The 16535-nt window shown below is 50.0% G+C and overlaps 1 protein-coding gene across 2 annotated transcripts in view; it reads right to left on the bottom strand.

The window, feature by feature from the left end:
- Positions 1 to 16535, bottom strand: part of FBXO31 (F-box protein 31) — a 48743-nt gene that overhangs the window by 8969 nt on the left and 23239 nt on the right. For both annotated transcript variants that reach the window (XM_075939930.1, XM_075939931.1), the window contains 6 exons: positions 15202 to 15278; positions 14054 to 14221; positions 13222 to 13296; positions 10648 to 10757; positions 3188 to 3341; positions 1389 to 1762 (listed from right to left, as the gene is read on the bottom strand). In XM_075939930.1, the coding sequence (XP_075796045.1) occupies positions 1389 to 1762; positions 3188 to 3341; positions 10648 to 10757; positions 13222 to 13296; positions 14054 to 14221; positions 15202 to 15278 (958 nt within the window). The remainder of the gene's footprint in view (positions 1 to 1388; positions 1763 to 3187; positions 3342 to 10647; positions 10758 to 13221; positions 13297 to 14053; positions 14222 to 15201; positions 15279 to 16535) is intronic.

Below are 16535 nucleotides of genomic sequence, written 5' to 3'. Positions count from 1 at the left end.
GATGCCGCCACGGGGTGCCAGGGAGCCCGATCATGATGTCACGGCCATTGATGGCCATGCAGGCAGGGGCGCTGATCACGCCTTCTGCCTGGGGTGCCAGCTGCTGCAGCCGGCCTTGGGCGCTCCTGGGAAGGACAAATGTTCCCAGAATGCACCTGAGCATTGTGCCATGCTCCACAAAAGGAGAGTTTTACCTGCTGACTTGGAAGCAATTGGTTCATGCCCTGCAGCATGAAGTGCCACTAATTCTATCTCCATCCCTAGAGGTTTTTAAGTCCCTGCTTGACAAAGCCCTGGCTGGGATGGTTTAGTTGGGATTGGTCCTGCTTTGGGCAAGGGGCTGCACTTGATGACCTCCTGAGGTCTCTTGAGAACACATGAGAACACAATGCTACGGACACTCACCTACTCTAAGTGCAGCTACCGTAGCTGATTGGGCTAAGGGACAGTACATAGGCGCTAACCTAAAATGCCTGCAGCCGGGCATGCAAGGATTTGCCTTTGGTTGGGAGGATCAAACCAAACTAGATGAAAATGGATAGGCTGCCTGGGACACGAGACCTGCGTGACCACGTCACAGCCTTAGCACGTGGCAGGAAGGACACAGCTGAGCAAAGCGTCGCTCCTTGTTGGGAACGGGGCTTTTGTGGATTCCTGGAGCGACATGTGGCGAGTTAGCTAGCAGAGATGTCTGACTGAGGGACATCTCTGTTAGATCCAGATTCTTCTCCCCTCCCCTTGTTTAGGGGGGCACTCCACCCTCCCATCTAAAGATAAAGGACCCAATCATGCTGTGAGGTGCTCCGTATCCCCAGTGCCCGTTCATTGAGGGTGCAGAGCACCTTGCACGTTTGGGCCCACAGTGCACGAGCCCCGAGGCAGAGTGCGTGGGAAAGGTCCGCATGTTCTCCTGGTTTCAGGAGGCAGGTGTGATGCTCAGGGAGAACCCAGCGAGGGCAGATCCTGAGAAACAGGGAGAAAAGGGGCAAGTAGCTCATGGAGAAACCAAAGCAATAAAGGTAAAATGCAGGAAGATTATGCCCCAGGCCACGATCCGCAGGGGAGCTGAGCCAGGGACACAACCCTCAGGCTAGCTACCTGCCAGGAGGTAGGGAGCAAAGCTGAGAGCACTAGATAGAGCTGCAGCCTGAGCTAGGACTGGGAGCGCAGAGGGGCAAGGTGACAGCACACGCTCTGGGTTTCAGTTTGTAAAGGCTCTGAGGCTTTAGCCCCAATATTTTCCCATTGGGTTCAGGCAGGATGTCCCGACCGGGCAGGGGAAGGGCGACGAAGGAGCAGCGTGAACAACAGGGACTCTTTCTGGAGGTCACAGCTGCTTGCTTGGGGGCAGAGTGTCTGGGAAAGGCTGATTAACCACATTCACTGACCACATCCGGCAGGTCCGGGGATAATCCTCATTCCGCGATATGACTCCCCCAGGCAGCACGAAGGGCTGTGAGGTCAGTGCTGACTCCTGAGTTGCCACTGCCCCCGCAGCCTCAGTCCCTTCAGCCCCAGCATCGTCCTCCTGCGCAGGCTGCGCTGCTTGCTGCAAGTCGCCTTGCCAGGGGCGGCCATCCTCTTCCTCCTGCCCTTCCCCCTCCTCCTGCTGCTGCTGCTCCCGGCGCACCTGCTCCTGCACCTCCAGCACGATGCGGGAGAGCTCATTGAAGTCACGCAGGTTCTCGATGTCAGGGAGCTGGATGGGGTGTGCCAGGTCGATCTCTACGGTCTGCTGGCCAGCTGGGATATTGGGATCTCCCTGCAAACCAGCAACAAAGGAACAAAGTCCACACTTCAGGGCACTACAGGATAGAGCTCCTGCTAACACCCAAGGCACCTGAACCCCTGCAGCTGGCTAACGTTTCCTCCACGGCGCCCCCTGCTGGTCAATTAAAAGGTGCCACACAAATCCCAGCAGCCCATGCTCCCAGTGCTGCCTGCATTGCTCCTGCAGCTGGGACATGGCCCCACAGCACAACCTGACCACAGAAACATTACCAGAACAGATGGGCCTGCAAGGTGAAAGGGTGTGTCACGGTTACTTTTAATCATGACCACTCCCCTACAGAGGTAAGCAAGAAAGTTTATCAGCCTGGTCTCAGTGCATGGTTGCCAGGGTTGAGTGCGTATCTCAGATACAGGGATTCTGCGCCGAGAAGCATGCAACCCAGATGTTCACACAGAATGGGCCGGGGGTGGAGGGGAGGCAGTCCGGATTCAAAAGCATTTCGCCCGAAGTTCTGCCCAGTAAGGTTTCCCAGCTATGCGGGTAGAAGACAGATAGTCCAGTGCTCTGGAAAATCCTTGTATTGGACTATCCGCCTAGATGGCATTTTCTCAAGGCAGAGAACAGCCAGACTAATGAGTATGTAGGAGCATGTATCATTTCCTGGGGGATAATGAAACTCTTCCTACCAATTCCAAGGTAAATTGGTTCAGCTCTGACAGTTATTATATACTCTCACCAACTTACTTATTTGACCTCTATAACCATAGTATCTGAGCACCTTATTCTCACAGGCTACAGCTACACTACAAACTTTTTCCAGAAGAGGAAATGCAAATGGAGTGCTCGTTTGCATCTCAATCTCATTTGCATATTCCCTTCTAATCCTTTTTGCGAGAGGTTTTTGGGCAAAAAAGTGCTGCGTAGACGGTGCCTTTTTGCGCAAGATCCCTTCTTCCCCATTTTACAGATAGGAAACTGAGGCACAGGTCAGCGTATTACAGACCCTTAAGCCCCAACAAAGTCAATGGAAGTTAGGAGCCCAAACTCCTTTGAGAATCTGGACCTTAGTCACTTGTCCAAGGTCATACAGGCTGTCTAGCCAAGCAGGTAATGGAACCTGGGTCTTCGAAGTCTAGACTTGGGCCCTACCCACAGCCCCATCCTTTCCTTGCCCCAAGCACTTCCCGACACAAGGGGAAGAGAGAGGGGTTGTGTAACCACCACCGGATGGATTTGAACCTGGGACCTCTGGAGCATAGTGTTGGGGTCTCTACAGCTTGAGCTATAAAGCCAGCTGGCTCTCAGCTTAGGCTGTAGAGCTCCCCTGTTCTTATCTCTTGCTGTAAGTGGTCTAAGTGCCACTACATAGGACAGTGACTCTCACTAGGTATGCACTTCACTATCCTGATTCCAAGGCAGCTGGAACCGGCAGGAGAGAGAAAACCAAACACTTACCGTTATTTTAGTGCCCTTGGCTTTCTTCCCATGAAAACTCAGCATGACAATCTCCAGGCCATGGCTCCCGTAAGTTCCCTTGAAGAGACCTGGTTTTAGGAGGTCGTCAGGGCTGCTTGGAGGGAGGTAGATGCGTCGGTACGTCAAGCAGTTGCTGTGGAACAGAAGCTGGTCAGGCAATTTATAAGGGAACGATGTAATATCACTTCCTCGCCCGGAGCTTTGGCGACCCCCCCCGCGTCCCTCGCCTGCCTTGGATCTTCTAAAGGGGCTTTTTAAGAATCCAAACAGCACTCCAGATTTTCTACAGCAGACGGCCCCCTTCTCCACCTCTCCCAACCCCAGCTCCAAAGAGTCTGTTTGGGGAAGAAAGCTGTCAAGCCGCAAAGGGTGGGCTTGTTCCTAGGCCACAGCACGTCAACTCACCTGTACTTCTGGCAGAACTGGAGCATCCAAGGAGAGTGGAGCCTGTTTACATATTTGTTCAAGCGACTGGCTTTTGAAAATGACATTTAGCGCTAGTTGCTATGATCCTAGGAGCTGGCACTGTGTGATGTGTGTCTGGTGCCAGATAAAAGCATCTTCTGCTACAAAAATGTACTCAGCAAATACCCTGCAAGGATCACTGATGTTCACACCATTTTAGAACTCAGCAAGATACATTTATTTGTGTCTGAACATCGGTGACATCAGAGCAGCCCTTTTGGCAGCCTTTATCAAACCACTAAGTAGCTTTCGAGACTCAGCAACTGCAGCACAGACTCTTTCCAGCTCCTCCTTGGCCGTCCCCCACCAGGACGACCCATCACCTGTCCTTCCACGATCATTTGCTCAGGGTTGTTTTAATCGAACGGTCTCCAACCTTTTGATGCATGAGATCACCTTTTGAATTTAAGTGCAAGCCGAGATCTACCTAAAACCTAAATCCCCTGGCCCCGCCTCCTTTGTGCCCCTTCTCTGAGGCCCCGCCCCTGCTCGCTCCATCCTCCCTTTCACTAGGCTAGGGCAGAGGGTTGGGGTGCAGGCTCTGGCTTTGGATTAAGGGATTTGGAGCATGAGGGGGCTCTGAGCTGCAGGCAATTGGGGTGTTGGAGGGGGTTCTAGGTGCAGGCTCTGGGAGGCGTTTAGATGCAGGGCTGCAGGAGGGGGTTTATGACTGGGGTAGGGTTTCAGGATGTGGGCTCCAGCTGGGCACTGTTGACCTCATGTGGCGGTACAATGGGGCTAAGGCAGGCTCATCCCTGTCCTGGCCTTGAACCACTCCCAAAAGCAGCCAGCAAACTCCCTCCCAAGTCCTGTTGTGCCCCCTCTCCGCTCTGTGGAGATAGGATACAGCGTGGGAGAAGGGAGAACCTTGACATCAGCTGTCCTCTCCCTCCCCTGCCCTGTACAGCAAGCAGGAGGCTCCTGATGGGATAGCTCCAAAGCAAAGGGCAGGAGATGTGCAGCAGTTGGGGGGAGTGGGGGGTCAGCTGAAGTGCCACACTTGATAACAGCCACTTGGCCAAACCAGTCAGGATCACCTGTCCGAGGCTCCAAGATCTACCAGCAGATCCCGATCTACTCACTGTTGACCACTATATTAATCTCTATGCCTGACATAACCCAAGGACATAACTGCACCTGATCATTCCAAGAGGAGGGGCAGCGTCTCTCCAATCACATTTGTGTTTTCCATTCAGAAAGTCGGCAAGAGTCTTAGCCAGCATCACATCTCAAAAGCTTCTTCTTAGCAGCAAGTTTCCCCTGATTCACACCCACAGGTTGCTAGGAGTAAATTAAGCTCTTTGCCATCAAACCTTCGTACGTTGAGACGCCAGTTTTTTCCAAACCTTTGTAAGGGACGCCACTGCTGACAGACGTTCCTCATTGTCTGATTTTTTTGCAACAGCCCCTTCATTGGGTATGTATGATCCCAGACGGATTAAACTATCTGGTGCCTCTATAACTTGATTTAGGTCATACTGTCCATGAGCATTCCATTTCTGTGACTCACGAAAATGTGCACGTGTTTCATTTGCACCTCATTTATGGAGAGTCCTTATTAAAAACAGACTCCAGTATTCCTTGCTTGCCCTCAGGAACCTGTAGCCAAGAGCATGGTGCCATCAGCTACCTGAGACTGGTTAAGAGAGGTCTGCTAATAGAAATCCCAGCTCCACCCACTCGGCCAAAACCCTGCAAGGCTTGTTTTGCCACCAATTGTTTACATGTGTTGAAAAGGACAGAACAACCATTCCTCACACCCTGTCCAATGGAAAGCCGGTTGTTACTGCCCACTGCTGTTGACAGCAGAGACTTGAGTTCAATGAGATTCTTTGGAATCCCCATGTCTGCTGGTATCTTCGGCGGACAGTCAAGTCAGATGGTATGGAATACGGTTTTTCATGCAATCCTGTAGTTCTCAATGATGTGACAGAGGTTCATGATTTGATCACACGTGAGCCTTCTTTCTCTGAAATGAGTGAAGTTCTGCTTTTATCACTTGCTTGTGCAATTGTGGATTATCCAGAGCAAAAAACTTGGCTTGTGTGCAATTACAAGATAATATTCTCAATACCCACTGCATCTGCTTGGTTCCTTGTATTCTCGTCTTCGGTTTTCAGTCTCTAAGCCATTCTTTTTCACTCTGCTTCATAATTCTACCAGCTCAAACCCCTTCTCCGTACGCTATCCTGGGATCCAATGCTGACTTTTCAGAATCTCTGCTTTGGCAGCTTCAAGCAGGACAGTTTTTATTTTACTCCAAAGCGTGTTCAGGGTGTTCTCCTTCCTTCTGTACAAATGCTTCAATCCTGTTCCGCACAGAAGTCCTGCAATTTCCACTGATTCCAGACAGATGCAAACATAGTGGAGCTACCAAAGGTCTTAAGTTTTCATTTTACGTTTGAGGCGAATAGCTGGCTGCTGGACTCACCTGGTCTGCACTCAGGAAAGTGTTTATCCATTAAACTGTGATACTTCCTGGGGGTGTCCAGGGCTTTGAGGCACCTTGATGTGAAGAAACCTTGTTTGTGCCCATCATGGATTAGTTTCAAGACCATGGGCCTTTGACACCACAAGCATGTCCCCCTCAGGCCTCTATAGTCAATGAAGGCGGCACTACTCTCTCTTCACGGGTCAGGGAGAGACACACCAACCCTCAAGTCCTTCAGGCATCTCCTAGGGAGGTTAGCGTAGAGTCGTTTAAAAGATTAGCCAAATGACTACATGCATACCCCCCCTTCCTGGCTGCCTCTGTATAAGAGGCAGCAGTGCAGGGGGAGTTGCTGGCGGGAGCAGATACACGAAGCTGCTTTCCCTCCCACCCCCCCACCGCCTCACAGAGGCAGCAGTGCAGGGGGGAAGGCAGGATGTCACTGCTAAAAATTGTTGCAGCTAAACAATTACTAAAATAATTACTTTAAATTACTTTAAATAATCGCGGCTTCATTTAAATTTAAATGGCTGCCGCGCTGAGCCGACAAACAGCTGATTAGCTGTTTGTCGGCTCAGCGTGCTAGTCTGGATGCTCCCGTCGACATGAAAGCCCTTTATCGACCTCCCCAGTAAACCTCATCCTACGAGGCATAACGGGGAGGTTGATAAAGGGCTTTCAGGTCAGTGTGGGAACGTCCAGACTAGCGTGCTAAGCCGACAAACAGCTGATCAGCTGTTTGTTGGCTCAGCACGGCAGCCATTTAAATTTAAATGAAGCCGCGATTATTTAAATCATGGCTTCATTTCCTTTTGCTGATCAGCCTAATCTACATGGCTACATCGACGGAGCCATGTAGTTTAGACACACCCTAACATCCCTACTCAACACACTGAAGTCACAGTGAGTCTAAAAGGGGTCATGTAAGATCTCACACACACTGGCGACAAGCTGGTCCCAGAAATTAGTGTGAAATATGTATAGGTAGTGCACCAAAAATCTTGGGTGTGTGCAAGAACTAATGTTCTGAAAATGCCTCTGGGAAGAGGTGCACACCAGGAGCCTACCCTAGACACAGGAATGTGGATTCTCCTGTCTGACCAGCAGCAAAGGACAATGAACATATTACAGTAAACAAAGCCAAAGCAACAGCCTAGTCTGCACGCCAGGAAACCTTCCTGGCTCAAACAAAAGACACAACTATGTAGCACTTGAAAGACTAACAAGATGGTTTCGTGGGCCAGACCCACTTCCTCAGATCATTATTGTTAGTCTTTAAAGTGCTACATAGTTCTGTCTTTTGTTTCAGCTACACCAGACTAACATGGCTGCATCTCTATCACTACTCCTTGCTCGAGGCAGGGACAACACACTTTGGGTAACAAAACACTTGAGTTCTCTATCACTAGCACCATTTCAATCTGTGACCATTGGCTGCCCTGGCCTGGAGATGCCAGTAAACTGATGCAAGAAAACCACTTAGGGCAGGATTGTAACTGGCTAGAATTAGGCTTTAGGCACTAGAAGACGTGCTTTGTTGGGTCAGTAACTGACTCTCTCTCTTGCTGACTATCATTTGAACCTCTGTCCTTTATTAATAAACCAATGCTTGTTTTGTTACCAAACCCTCTCAATGCCGTGTATTAAAGTGAAGTGAGTCTTTCAGGTAACCCAACAGACTGATGTGTGCTCTGTCTCTTCGGGGACAGCAAACCTAATAGTTTGTGTGTCCAGCAAGAGGAAACTGCAGAAACATCTCTGGGGAAGCTCAAGGACTGGGGATTCCCAGATTGTTACTTGCAAGGCAAACAGCATAGTCAAGATATGGCTGGCAAGGGCGACAGGCTAGTGCATCAGGGAGCAGATAGAGTGTAGTGGCACCAAAGCACTCATTTGCTGAGGCAGGATAACAATTGGCTCTCAGTCCTGGATGCCCTGAGCAGGATGTCATGCTAATGAAATCCATCTGCCTCAAGTCCTTCTCCCAGCATTTCTTCTAGCTGTGATCCTTGTCTCATGAAACAAGCTCTCTGTCAACTTACTTCCTAAGTGAAAGATGCCAACTGAGTCTCTGTACCTGCCGGAGTAGGTCAAAATATCCATTGTTTTCACGTGCAAAACAGGATAACCCTGCTTGTTTCCTGGTCTGAAATTTCCCCTGAAGACTTTGCAATCTGAGCTTTTTGATCAGAGCGTAAAAATCTCCTGGAAATATTTCACAATGAAGTATACAATCCTCAATTTCCATAGACAGACAAACTTTTGCCTGAAAGAAACTTTTGTATCCACTTCTAGTGCTGGCACCAACTCACAAACCTCGTAAAGATTATTTCTAGTGTACAGATACACCCCCTCCCCTTACATATTATCTGTACACACATTTCACAATGAAAATGACGTGTACACCCCCCCCCACCTTACATATTATTTGTACATACATTTCACAATGACAATAATGACCAGTGACACAGGCTTTCAGTGGTCACACAACACTTTGGCAAACTAGTGAATGGATCCCTAGAAGCCTTATGCACCCAGTAGGGATGTCAAGGGTTAACTGGTGACCTGGCTGGAGCAGCCCCCTACCCAATGTGGGGGGGAGAAGAGGAAGGGCTGCTCCAGCTTGGTTGGGCCAGCTGCCCGCCTACGGCAGGCCCAGCCAGAGTAGCACCCATTTAAGTGGTTAACTGGTTAAATGAGATTTTACATCCCTAGCAATCAGTGTCCTCTAGTAATCAGCACCAAGAGATCCTTGAGTCAGACACTCAGTTTCCTTTATTGCTGCATCATTAAGAACAGAAGAATGGCCATACTGGGTCAGACCAAAGGTCCATCTAGCCCAGTAGCCTGTCTGCCGACAGTGGCCAAAGCCCCAGAGGGAGTGAACACAACAGGTAATCATCACTTGATCCCTCTCCCATCATCCATTTCCAGACAAACAGAGGCTAGGGACATCATTCCTACCCATCCTGGCTAATAGCCATTTATGGACCTAACCCCCATGAACTTATCTAGCTCTTTTTTGAACCCTGTTAAAAGTCCTACTCTTCACAACATCCTCTGGCAAGGAGTTCCACAGGTTGACTGTGAGCTGAGTGAAGACAAACTTCCTTTTGTTTGTTTTAAACCTGCTACCTATTAATTTCATTTGGTGACCCCTAGTTCTTAATTATGGGAACAAGTAAATAACTTTTCCTTATTCACTTTTTCCACACCAGTCATGATTTTATAGACCTCTATCCTATCCCCCTTCGTCTCCTCTTTTCTAAGCTGAAAAGTCCAAGTCTTTTTCATCTCTCTTCATATGGGACCTGTTCCAAACCCCTCACCATTTTTGTTGTCCTTCTCTGAACCTTTTCCAATGCCAATGCATCATTTTTGAGATGAGGCGACCACATTTGTATGGAGTATTTACTATGTGGGAGTACCATGGTTTTATATAGAGGCAATAAGATATTCTCTATCCCTTTTTTACCAGTCAGTCAATCTGGTTCCTAGCCACCCCGTCAGGTAACATCTTTGTGTATAAAGGTCTAGGGCGTTGGGTGAAGATCATGTTTGTAAAGAGGAAGTCACAGGATTCAACTAAACACCTCCCCGCTTTCATTTTGTAAACCCAGGCCCTTGTACCCTGCTACTTCTTTATGAGACCTTCCAGCTCCAACTTCCACATTCAGGTTCCCGAACACTAGGGCGATCTCTTTGCTTGGTGTTTTAATGAGTGTCTCAAAGCCATTCAGAGAATCCTGCACTGGGGACAGCACCTTGCCATGGTGGGAAGCCTGTATAATTAAGATTAGACAATCAAATGACCCAAAGCCATCTACTGGGCACAGGGCTGGATTAAGGGGGGGGGCGAGCCAGGCAGCTGCCTCGGGTGCCAACCTATGGGGGGGGGCGCCTGATGGCAGCTGTAAGGGCGCTGTGTGGCGCCCCTTAGCGCTGCAATCAGGTGCTGCACGCCTGGGGCCACGCGGCACCCCTTAGAGCTGCAATCAGGCACCACGCACCCAATTGCAGCTGTAAGGTGCGCAGCGCACCAGGGCCGCACATGCACCGGGGTGGAGCCACGCCTGGGGTGGAGCTGCACATGAGTTACACGCCCGCTGCCCGGGGCGCAGGAATGGCTCGAGCAAGCCATGACTGGGCACACAGTTATTCTGAGTAACCATGTAGCCTATTGCTGTGTCCCTCACTGCACCTTACTTTCACTATGCTTACAGGGACGGTCTTAGCATGTGTTTGTACAGTGTTCAGTGCCAAAGGGCCCTATGCAAATTAACCTCCTGGGGCACTATCATAATCCTGATAATGCACTTGATTAGGACTATTATATGTTTATTATCTGCTTGGAAAATACCCCCCTCTCCACAAACAGCATAGGCCCTAAAAACAAATCCGTGGAAGGAAAAAAAATTGTTTGCATGTGTTGCAGCCTGGTTATCTGTTAACCAGAAAAACTGATCCAACACCACAGCAGTGTACTGGGTCAGGTTCAGATGCCCTTAACCCCAATGGGTTAGGAAAGAACAGGTCACCTTACTCGTATTGGCTGGTGTAGATGAACTTCATCAAGATGAGCTCTTGCATGTGCTCATGGAAGATATCCTCCAGAGTCCGGCCCCATTCTTCCCTCAGCCATGTCCGGAATTCCTGCAGCCACACACAGAGGAGAAATGTAAAACCAACGAGCCGCTTGCAGACAATTTATAATTGTGATGGTGCCTCAGCTGCGCAGCATCGCTCTTGGCCATGCAACAGAATTCAGGTACTTGGCTAGCGGGAAAAAGCCCATGTGCTCAACAGGTTATAGAAAGAAAAAAAGACCTGCTACTTTATACAGCATTTTTCATCCCCAGACCTCAAAGCACTTCCTGAAAGGGGAACACAACCTCTACCCCCAACTTTGTCAGTCCTGAACCACATCCCCCAGATCATGCTACACGGCGCATGGATTATCACAAAGAAGGAAAACTGTCAAAAACGCTAAAAGATGGAGGGAAATAAATTCCACTGACTTATTTGTGCTCCTAAATCCATCAGGAGCTCTGGGAAACCTTTCCAAAGTGTCTCAGCAGCAGCTTTGAGCAATCTCTGAAAACCTATTCATTCAAGGCGACAAGTATCAGAGGGTAGCCATGTTAGTCTGAATCTGCATAAACAACGCGAAGTCCTGGGGCACCTTATAGACTCACAGATTTATTGGAGCACGAGCTCTCGTGGGCAAAGGCTCCCTTGTTAGATGCATCTGCTTCTTAGGAAGGGGGTCTTTGCCCATGAGAGCTCATGCTCCAATAAATCTGTTAGTCTATAAGGTGCCCCAGGACTTCGCGTTGTTCAAGGTGAGTTACAATGGGATGACAACAGCAGCCTATTGAAGATATCAGCCTCTGAACTAAGGATGTTAAATTTTGAGTGATCAGCTAATCAAGTAGTCAATGGAATTTGCATCAACTACTTGATTAGTCAATAATGGAGGGGGGGAGAGGGTTGCTCGCTGCCTTCGAAATGTAAAAGAGCTTACTGTGGCTCTTGCACATTTCAAAGGCACAGGCACAGCAGGGAACCTGAGCAAGCGGGGACTACTTCGGTTTCCGCTTGCGCAGTTTCCCACGCCGCGCATCTGCCTCCCCTTCCCTCCCACAGAGACAGTGCTGGGGGCGGGGGGGTGGGGAATTGGCCTTTAAGCTGGTTCCCCCCCGTACCAGCTCCTGTTCCCCTGCCCTTGGTGCCTCTGATACAGAGGCAACACAGGGTGGGGAAGCGACTAGTCACTTACATCCCTACTCTGAACCTGTATTTTTTCATCTTGTAAACACGGAGCCTCCAGTGACCGACTTTCTCTCTCACTTACCCAACACGTTGGTTCCAAAGCACTGTACACACATCATTCATCTGCTGCAGAACCGACCAAAAACCTGTCTCTACAATGCCATCAGTTCTTTATCTGGGAACCGCCAGGAAGGGTGGGGGAGGGGTTGGATTTTTAGCTTCACAGATGGAACAGTTCGAAGTACGAGAACTCAGAGTCCGATTTTAGCTACACGGACCCTCACTGAACTTCTCAGCAATGAGCATCACTACGCTGCACAGCAGTTAACAGAGAAGCTGTCTCACGACACACCTGCTTTTCCCCTCTTGAAGGCAGAACCGCTGTATTGAATTACTATTACTAATTACCATCACTCCTGAGCTGCTAAGCAACGTTTTAATCCCTCATCTCCGCAGACAGGTAGTAAAAGCCCCACTTACCATAATCACAAGACAACGAGGCACACGAGCCTGGCTGGTATTTAATATTGTGCCGGTTTGTGACTGGCCTGACATCACACAGATTTCAGCAGCCTGCGAGTGCTGTGAAGAGTGCGAAGGCCGCTTGCCTTACTCCACAATGGGCTGCCAAACGCAACCTGAGGGGTCTGACATGGCACAGGAAGGAGGACAACACTGTGGGCTAAGTCTTGCCACGTGCTGAAAGGCAACGGGGCAGCGGAGGATTGCTCATTATCTCGTGACCTTGGAACACTGATCGAAACCGTCCTTCGCCCCCTCCGCTGTGTTTGGGAACGGGTGCGGCAAAGCAACCAATCGGGCTCCAGTATTTGAGGTCTCCTGCCAAGGGGATTTTATCCTTTGACTGCTGAGCCAGGCCCAAGGACGGGAGCCTGGAGCCAGGCCTTACTCAGCACCAGAAGATTCCTTTGGATCCTGCGATGCATAACGCTAACCCGCATGTGAGAATTTTTAAGGGGAAGCCACAATGCCAAGAGTAGCCACTTCCTGACACTCCTTGCATCAGCAGGAAGAGAAATTGTGTCACTTGCAAATTTTGCCTCAGGCAAATTCAAACCACAAATTATTTTCATCCGTTAGAGACTCCCCAAAGACCGAGATGGGCACTATTCAATCAGCTTTGCTTTTTCCAATACATATAAAATTACACGTTAGTTGGTGCCTTAGGGCGAGAATCCCAGCTCCCATCCTGAGCACACCGGTCACAGGGACACGCCAGTACCACCCCATCCTGGTGTGGCTCACCCACGGAGTTACCCCCAGTGTATTTAGATGGATATGCAAGTGACAGACTTCCCAGCCAGGCTGGAAGGGACGCTCTTACCTCCTGCCTTCCTCCCGACATTCGATGGTGATCTGTCTGGTTGCACTTTGTGGAGAACTCATCCTTCTTTACAATCTGCAGTTATCGGGAAGGGGAGTCAGAGAGCTCAGGTTAGAAGCCGACAGCTGTAGCAACATAACAAAGGCTGCCCCAGAGAGAATCCTAATGCGACATGAGGGAAGGCAAGATTTACTCCCTCTGCCAATGCCTTCTGGCCACAATGAGGCAGCGGGACCTAATAGGTGACCGCGAGAGATGGAGACTAAGTGCTTTAACCTCTTTCTGCAGCAGCTCCATGTGCTGGGGAAAGGCAGCAAGCGTGGATCATTCCAGTGAAGAATCCCAATTTCAAGCTGCATTCGAGCTTTGTTTCAAGGAGGAGGGTGTCCCTAGAGCTTCTTCCTTAAACATGCCGCCTACCCTGTGGATTAGCTTAAACTTGCTCCCCTGGGCATCTACATGGGATGACAGGCCCTAAGTGTGCACAGTGATAGGTCAGTGCATGGGACTGTCTAGCATCCTTCCCTTGACTCCCGTACACTGGTGTCCCCCGTGCTGGCTGATCCATCCTCACCAATGCAAGGGCACCACTGAAAGCAAGCTGGAGATCAGAACTGACCAGGAGATGGCCAAATGACCTCCATCCATCACTAAACCAAAGCCGACTGGGCAGACACAAAGAGCAAAGCCTCGTGTGGGACCCATCACGGTTGCGGCGTCACATCCTCTCCCACTGGATACTTATTTACAGGCCCAGGAAATGCAAACGCCTCTCCGGTGTCCGAGCGAAGTATCCTGGGGAAGGGGAGAGTGCGCGTGGGCTGGAGCTCACCTGGATATGGCCATTGTGGGGCCCCTTGTGGCCGTACATACACTCAACAGTCGCACATTTCCTCTCCATGAGGTGAATCCGGAAAAGGGGCTTGAATCTCATTGGGTCGTCCACATGAGGGTCATGAGGGGGCAGGTACATCCAGCCAATGATAAACAGGCCATCTACCTGTGAAGAGGTGGGAGAGACAAATGGAATCCAGGTTCCCCCATCCTTCGTTCACTGAGGAGCAGCTATTGCCTCGGGCCCAAACCTCTCCAGTTAGGGGGCGAAGTGGCTCTCGCCAGAGCACTGCAGCTGTTTTCAGGCAGATGCATTTCCAGCGCTAGACAGCTGCTTCCCAAAGCCCAGATCACAGCCCAAATATAGACAGTGCCGCTTCCGTCAGAGGGAAGAACCATCCTTCTAGAGCTTTGCTTTGTGAGATGAGGAGTCACATCTCTTACTGCAAGCAGCTTGATGCCAGATACGCGCCGAGGCTTGTCAGGCGCCAGTTGGTTTGTGACAAGTCCAGATTGCCAGCAATTCTCTTACAGGGAGATTTTCTAGCCTCATAATTGTCTGGCTTTTGGATGACAAATTGTTGGGCGCTATCACCAGAGTGGGTAAGGAAGGCCAGGATCTCCTTCACTCGCTAAAACATGTGAATAAGCCAGCTCTTCTTCCCACCCCTTACTGCAAACCTCATCCCATTCTCACCCACAATGGGAAAGTGGCCGTGGAGAGCAAGGAGTCAGCAACAGACACAAGGCCAGATCGGCACGGTGGTCTCTCTTCACATGCTAACAGAACTGGACAACTAACCAGGGCGCTCATTGCCTGGCGATGTTGCGATGGAAGAAAACACAACAGAGCTCAGTAAAGAACTGGGTACTTTCATGGAGCATAGGTCCATCAATGGCTATTAGCCAACATGCTCAGAGGCTCAACCCTGTGTTTGGGGCAACCCTAACCATCTGAGCACCTGGAGCAGTGAGGGAGAGAGAGCCCTGTTCACTCTGATTACTATGTTCTCACCTGCATATGGGGAATGTGGGAAGTGTCAACTTACGCCAAAGAGAGAAGCATCAAGTTTAAAAGGCGCTTGTACAACATGGGTAGCTGGGAGAAACTGATGCCATAAGATTCTGGGGCATCTCTGTACTCACCACTACGTTCAGCAGTCCCCCGTAGGGGCCAATGTCCGGCTGCCACAGTCCCAAGATGTGTCGGTATTGGTGCAGCACTAGGGAACAGAAGAGAGAACAAGACATTTCCCAGTGAACGCAGCCAGAGGGTTGCAAGAGGAGAGGAAGAGGCGGCCATTAAACTGCACAGAGTACTGACTGACACCACCTCAAACAAGGTCCTTACTGCGGACGGGAGAGAGAATCCCACCTTCCCCTAAACCAGAGGGGCCAGTTCTGAAGACTTTTTAAAAGCTGTCACATGAAGCTTACTGCAAACACACACACTCTTCTCCTACGCAGCGTCACTCTTGCCGGGAGCACGGACAAGAGCTAACTTTTCAAGGATTTACACAGGCAGAGATCCAAGGACCCAACTAGCAAACAACTTTCCAGCGCAAAAGCCTTTCATTCAGACCTGTTGATAGACATCACATGCTCTGCTTGGAGCCTACACGTGCAAGGTATTCACTTCCCTGAGCACAAGCAAGATGTTCTCGACACCAGACACTTCTAGCTGAAGTGTCCGGTGAATGGGGGCTGAATGGGGGGGGGGGGAAGAGAAGCGGAAGTCGGAAACATACACATAAGGTAGATCAGGGAAGACAAACAGCATTCGCTTTAAGAGAACATCCCCTTGTCCAAACAGAGGCATCCCCCTGCCTCCATTTGAGCTCCTGATCCTCATGCGATTCAGCTACGACGGCCAACTAACCGCACACACATCAGAGTCCCTGACAGCAGCGCCCAGAACACAGGGTGTCATTACAGATTCAACATGTACAGACGACCTTGTAGTAACCTATTGAGATTTCTCCTTTTCACCATTTCCTCAGAGCTGCTCCCAACCACCATCTACCGTAGCATATCGTGCACTTTGGATCCTCATCTTACAGCTAGTTAAGGGTTAAAGCCTACCCAAAAAAGGGGGAACAAGTAGGAAAGTTTTCCGCAAGTTGGAAACCACAAGTAATTCTTTGAACCCGGCCAAGCCGCAGACAGAAGAAGTCATAAGGAACTGAAAGTATCCACTCCATCTGCCTGCCTCGCGTGGAGATTACAGAGGCTAATCCACTCTGATTCTAAAGCATCAGCTGAGACATAGCAGGAGTTTTACGTGTTTAATGGCCTAATGTGAACGAAGGACACAGGCTGATAGGGACCTCCTATGTTACCTTGTCCAGCCCTCTCCATAGAATCACAGAACACTAGAACTGGAAGGGACCTCGAGAGACCATCAAGTCCAGTCCCCTGCCCTCACAGGAGGGCTAAGCACAGATCATCCCTGACAGATGTTTGTCTAATCTGCTCTTAAG

This window comes from Pelodiscus sinensis, chromosome 12 (genome assembly GCF_049634645.1).
Source record: "Pelodiscus sinensis isolate JC-2024 chromosome 12, ASM4963464v1, whole genome shotgun sequence".
Taxonomy (NCBI): domain Eukaryota; kingdom Metazoa; phylum Chordata; order Testudines; family Trionychidae; genus Pelodiscus; species Pelodiscus sinensis.
Note: the sequence above shows the minus strand (reverse complement) of the source record. Positions and strands in the feature narration are given on the sequence as shown.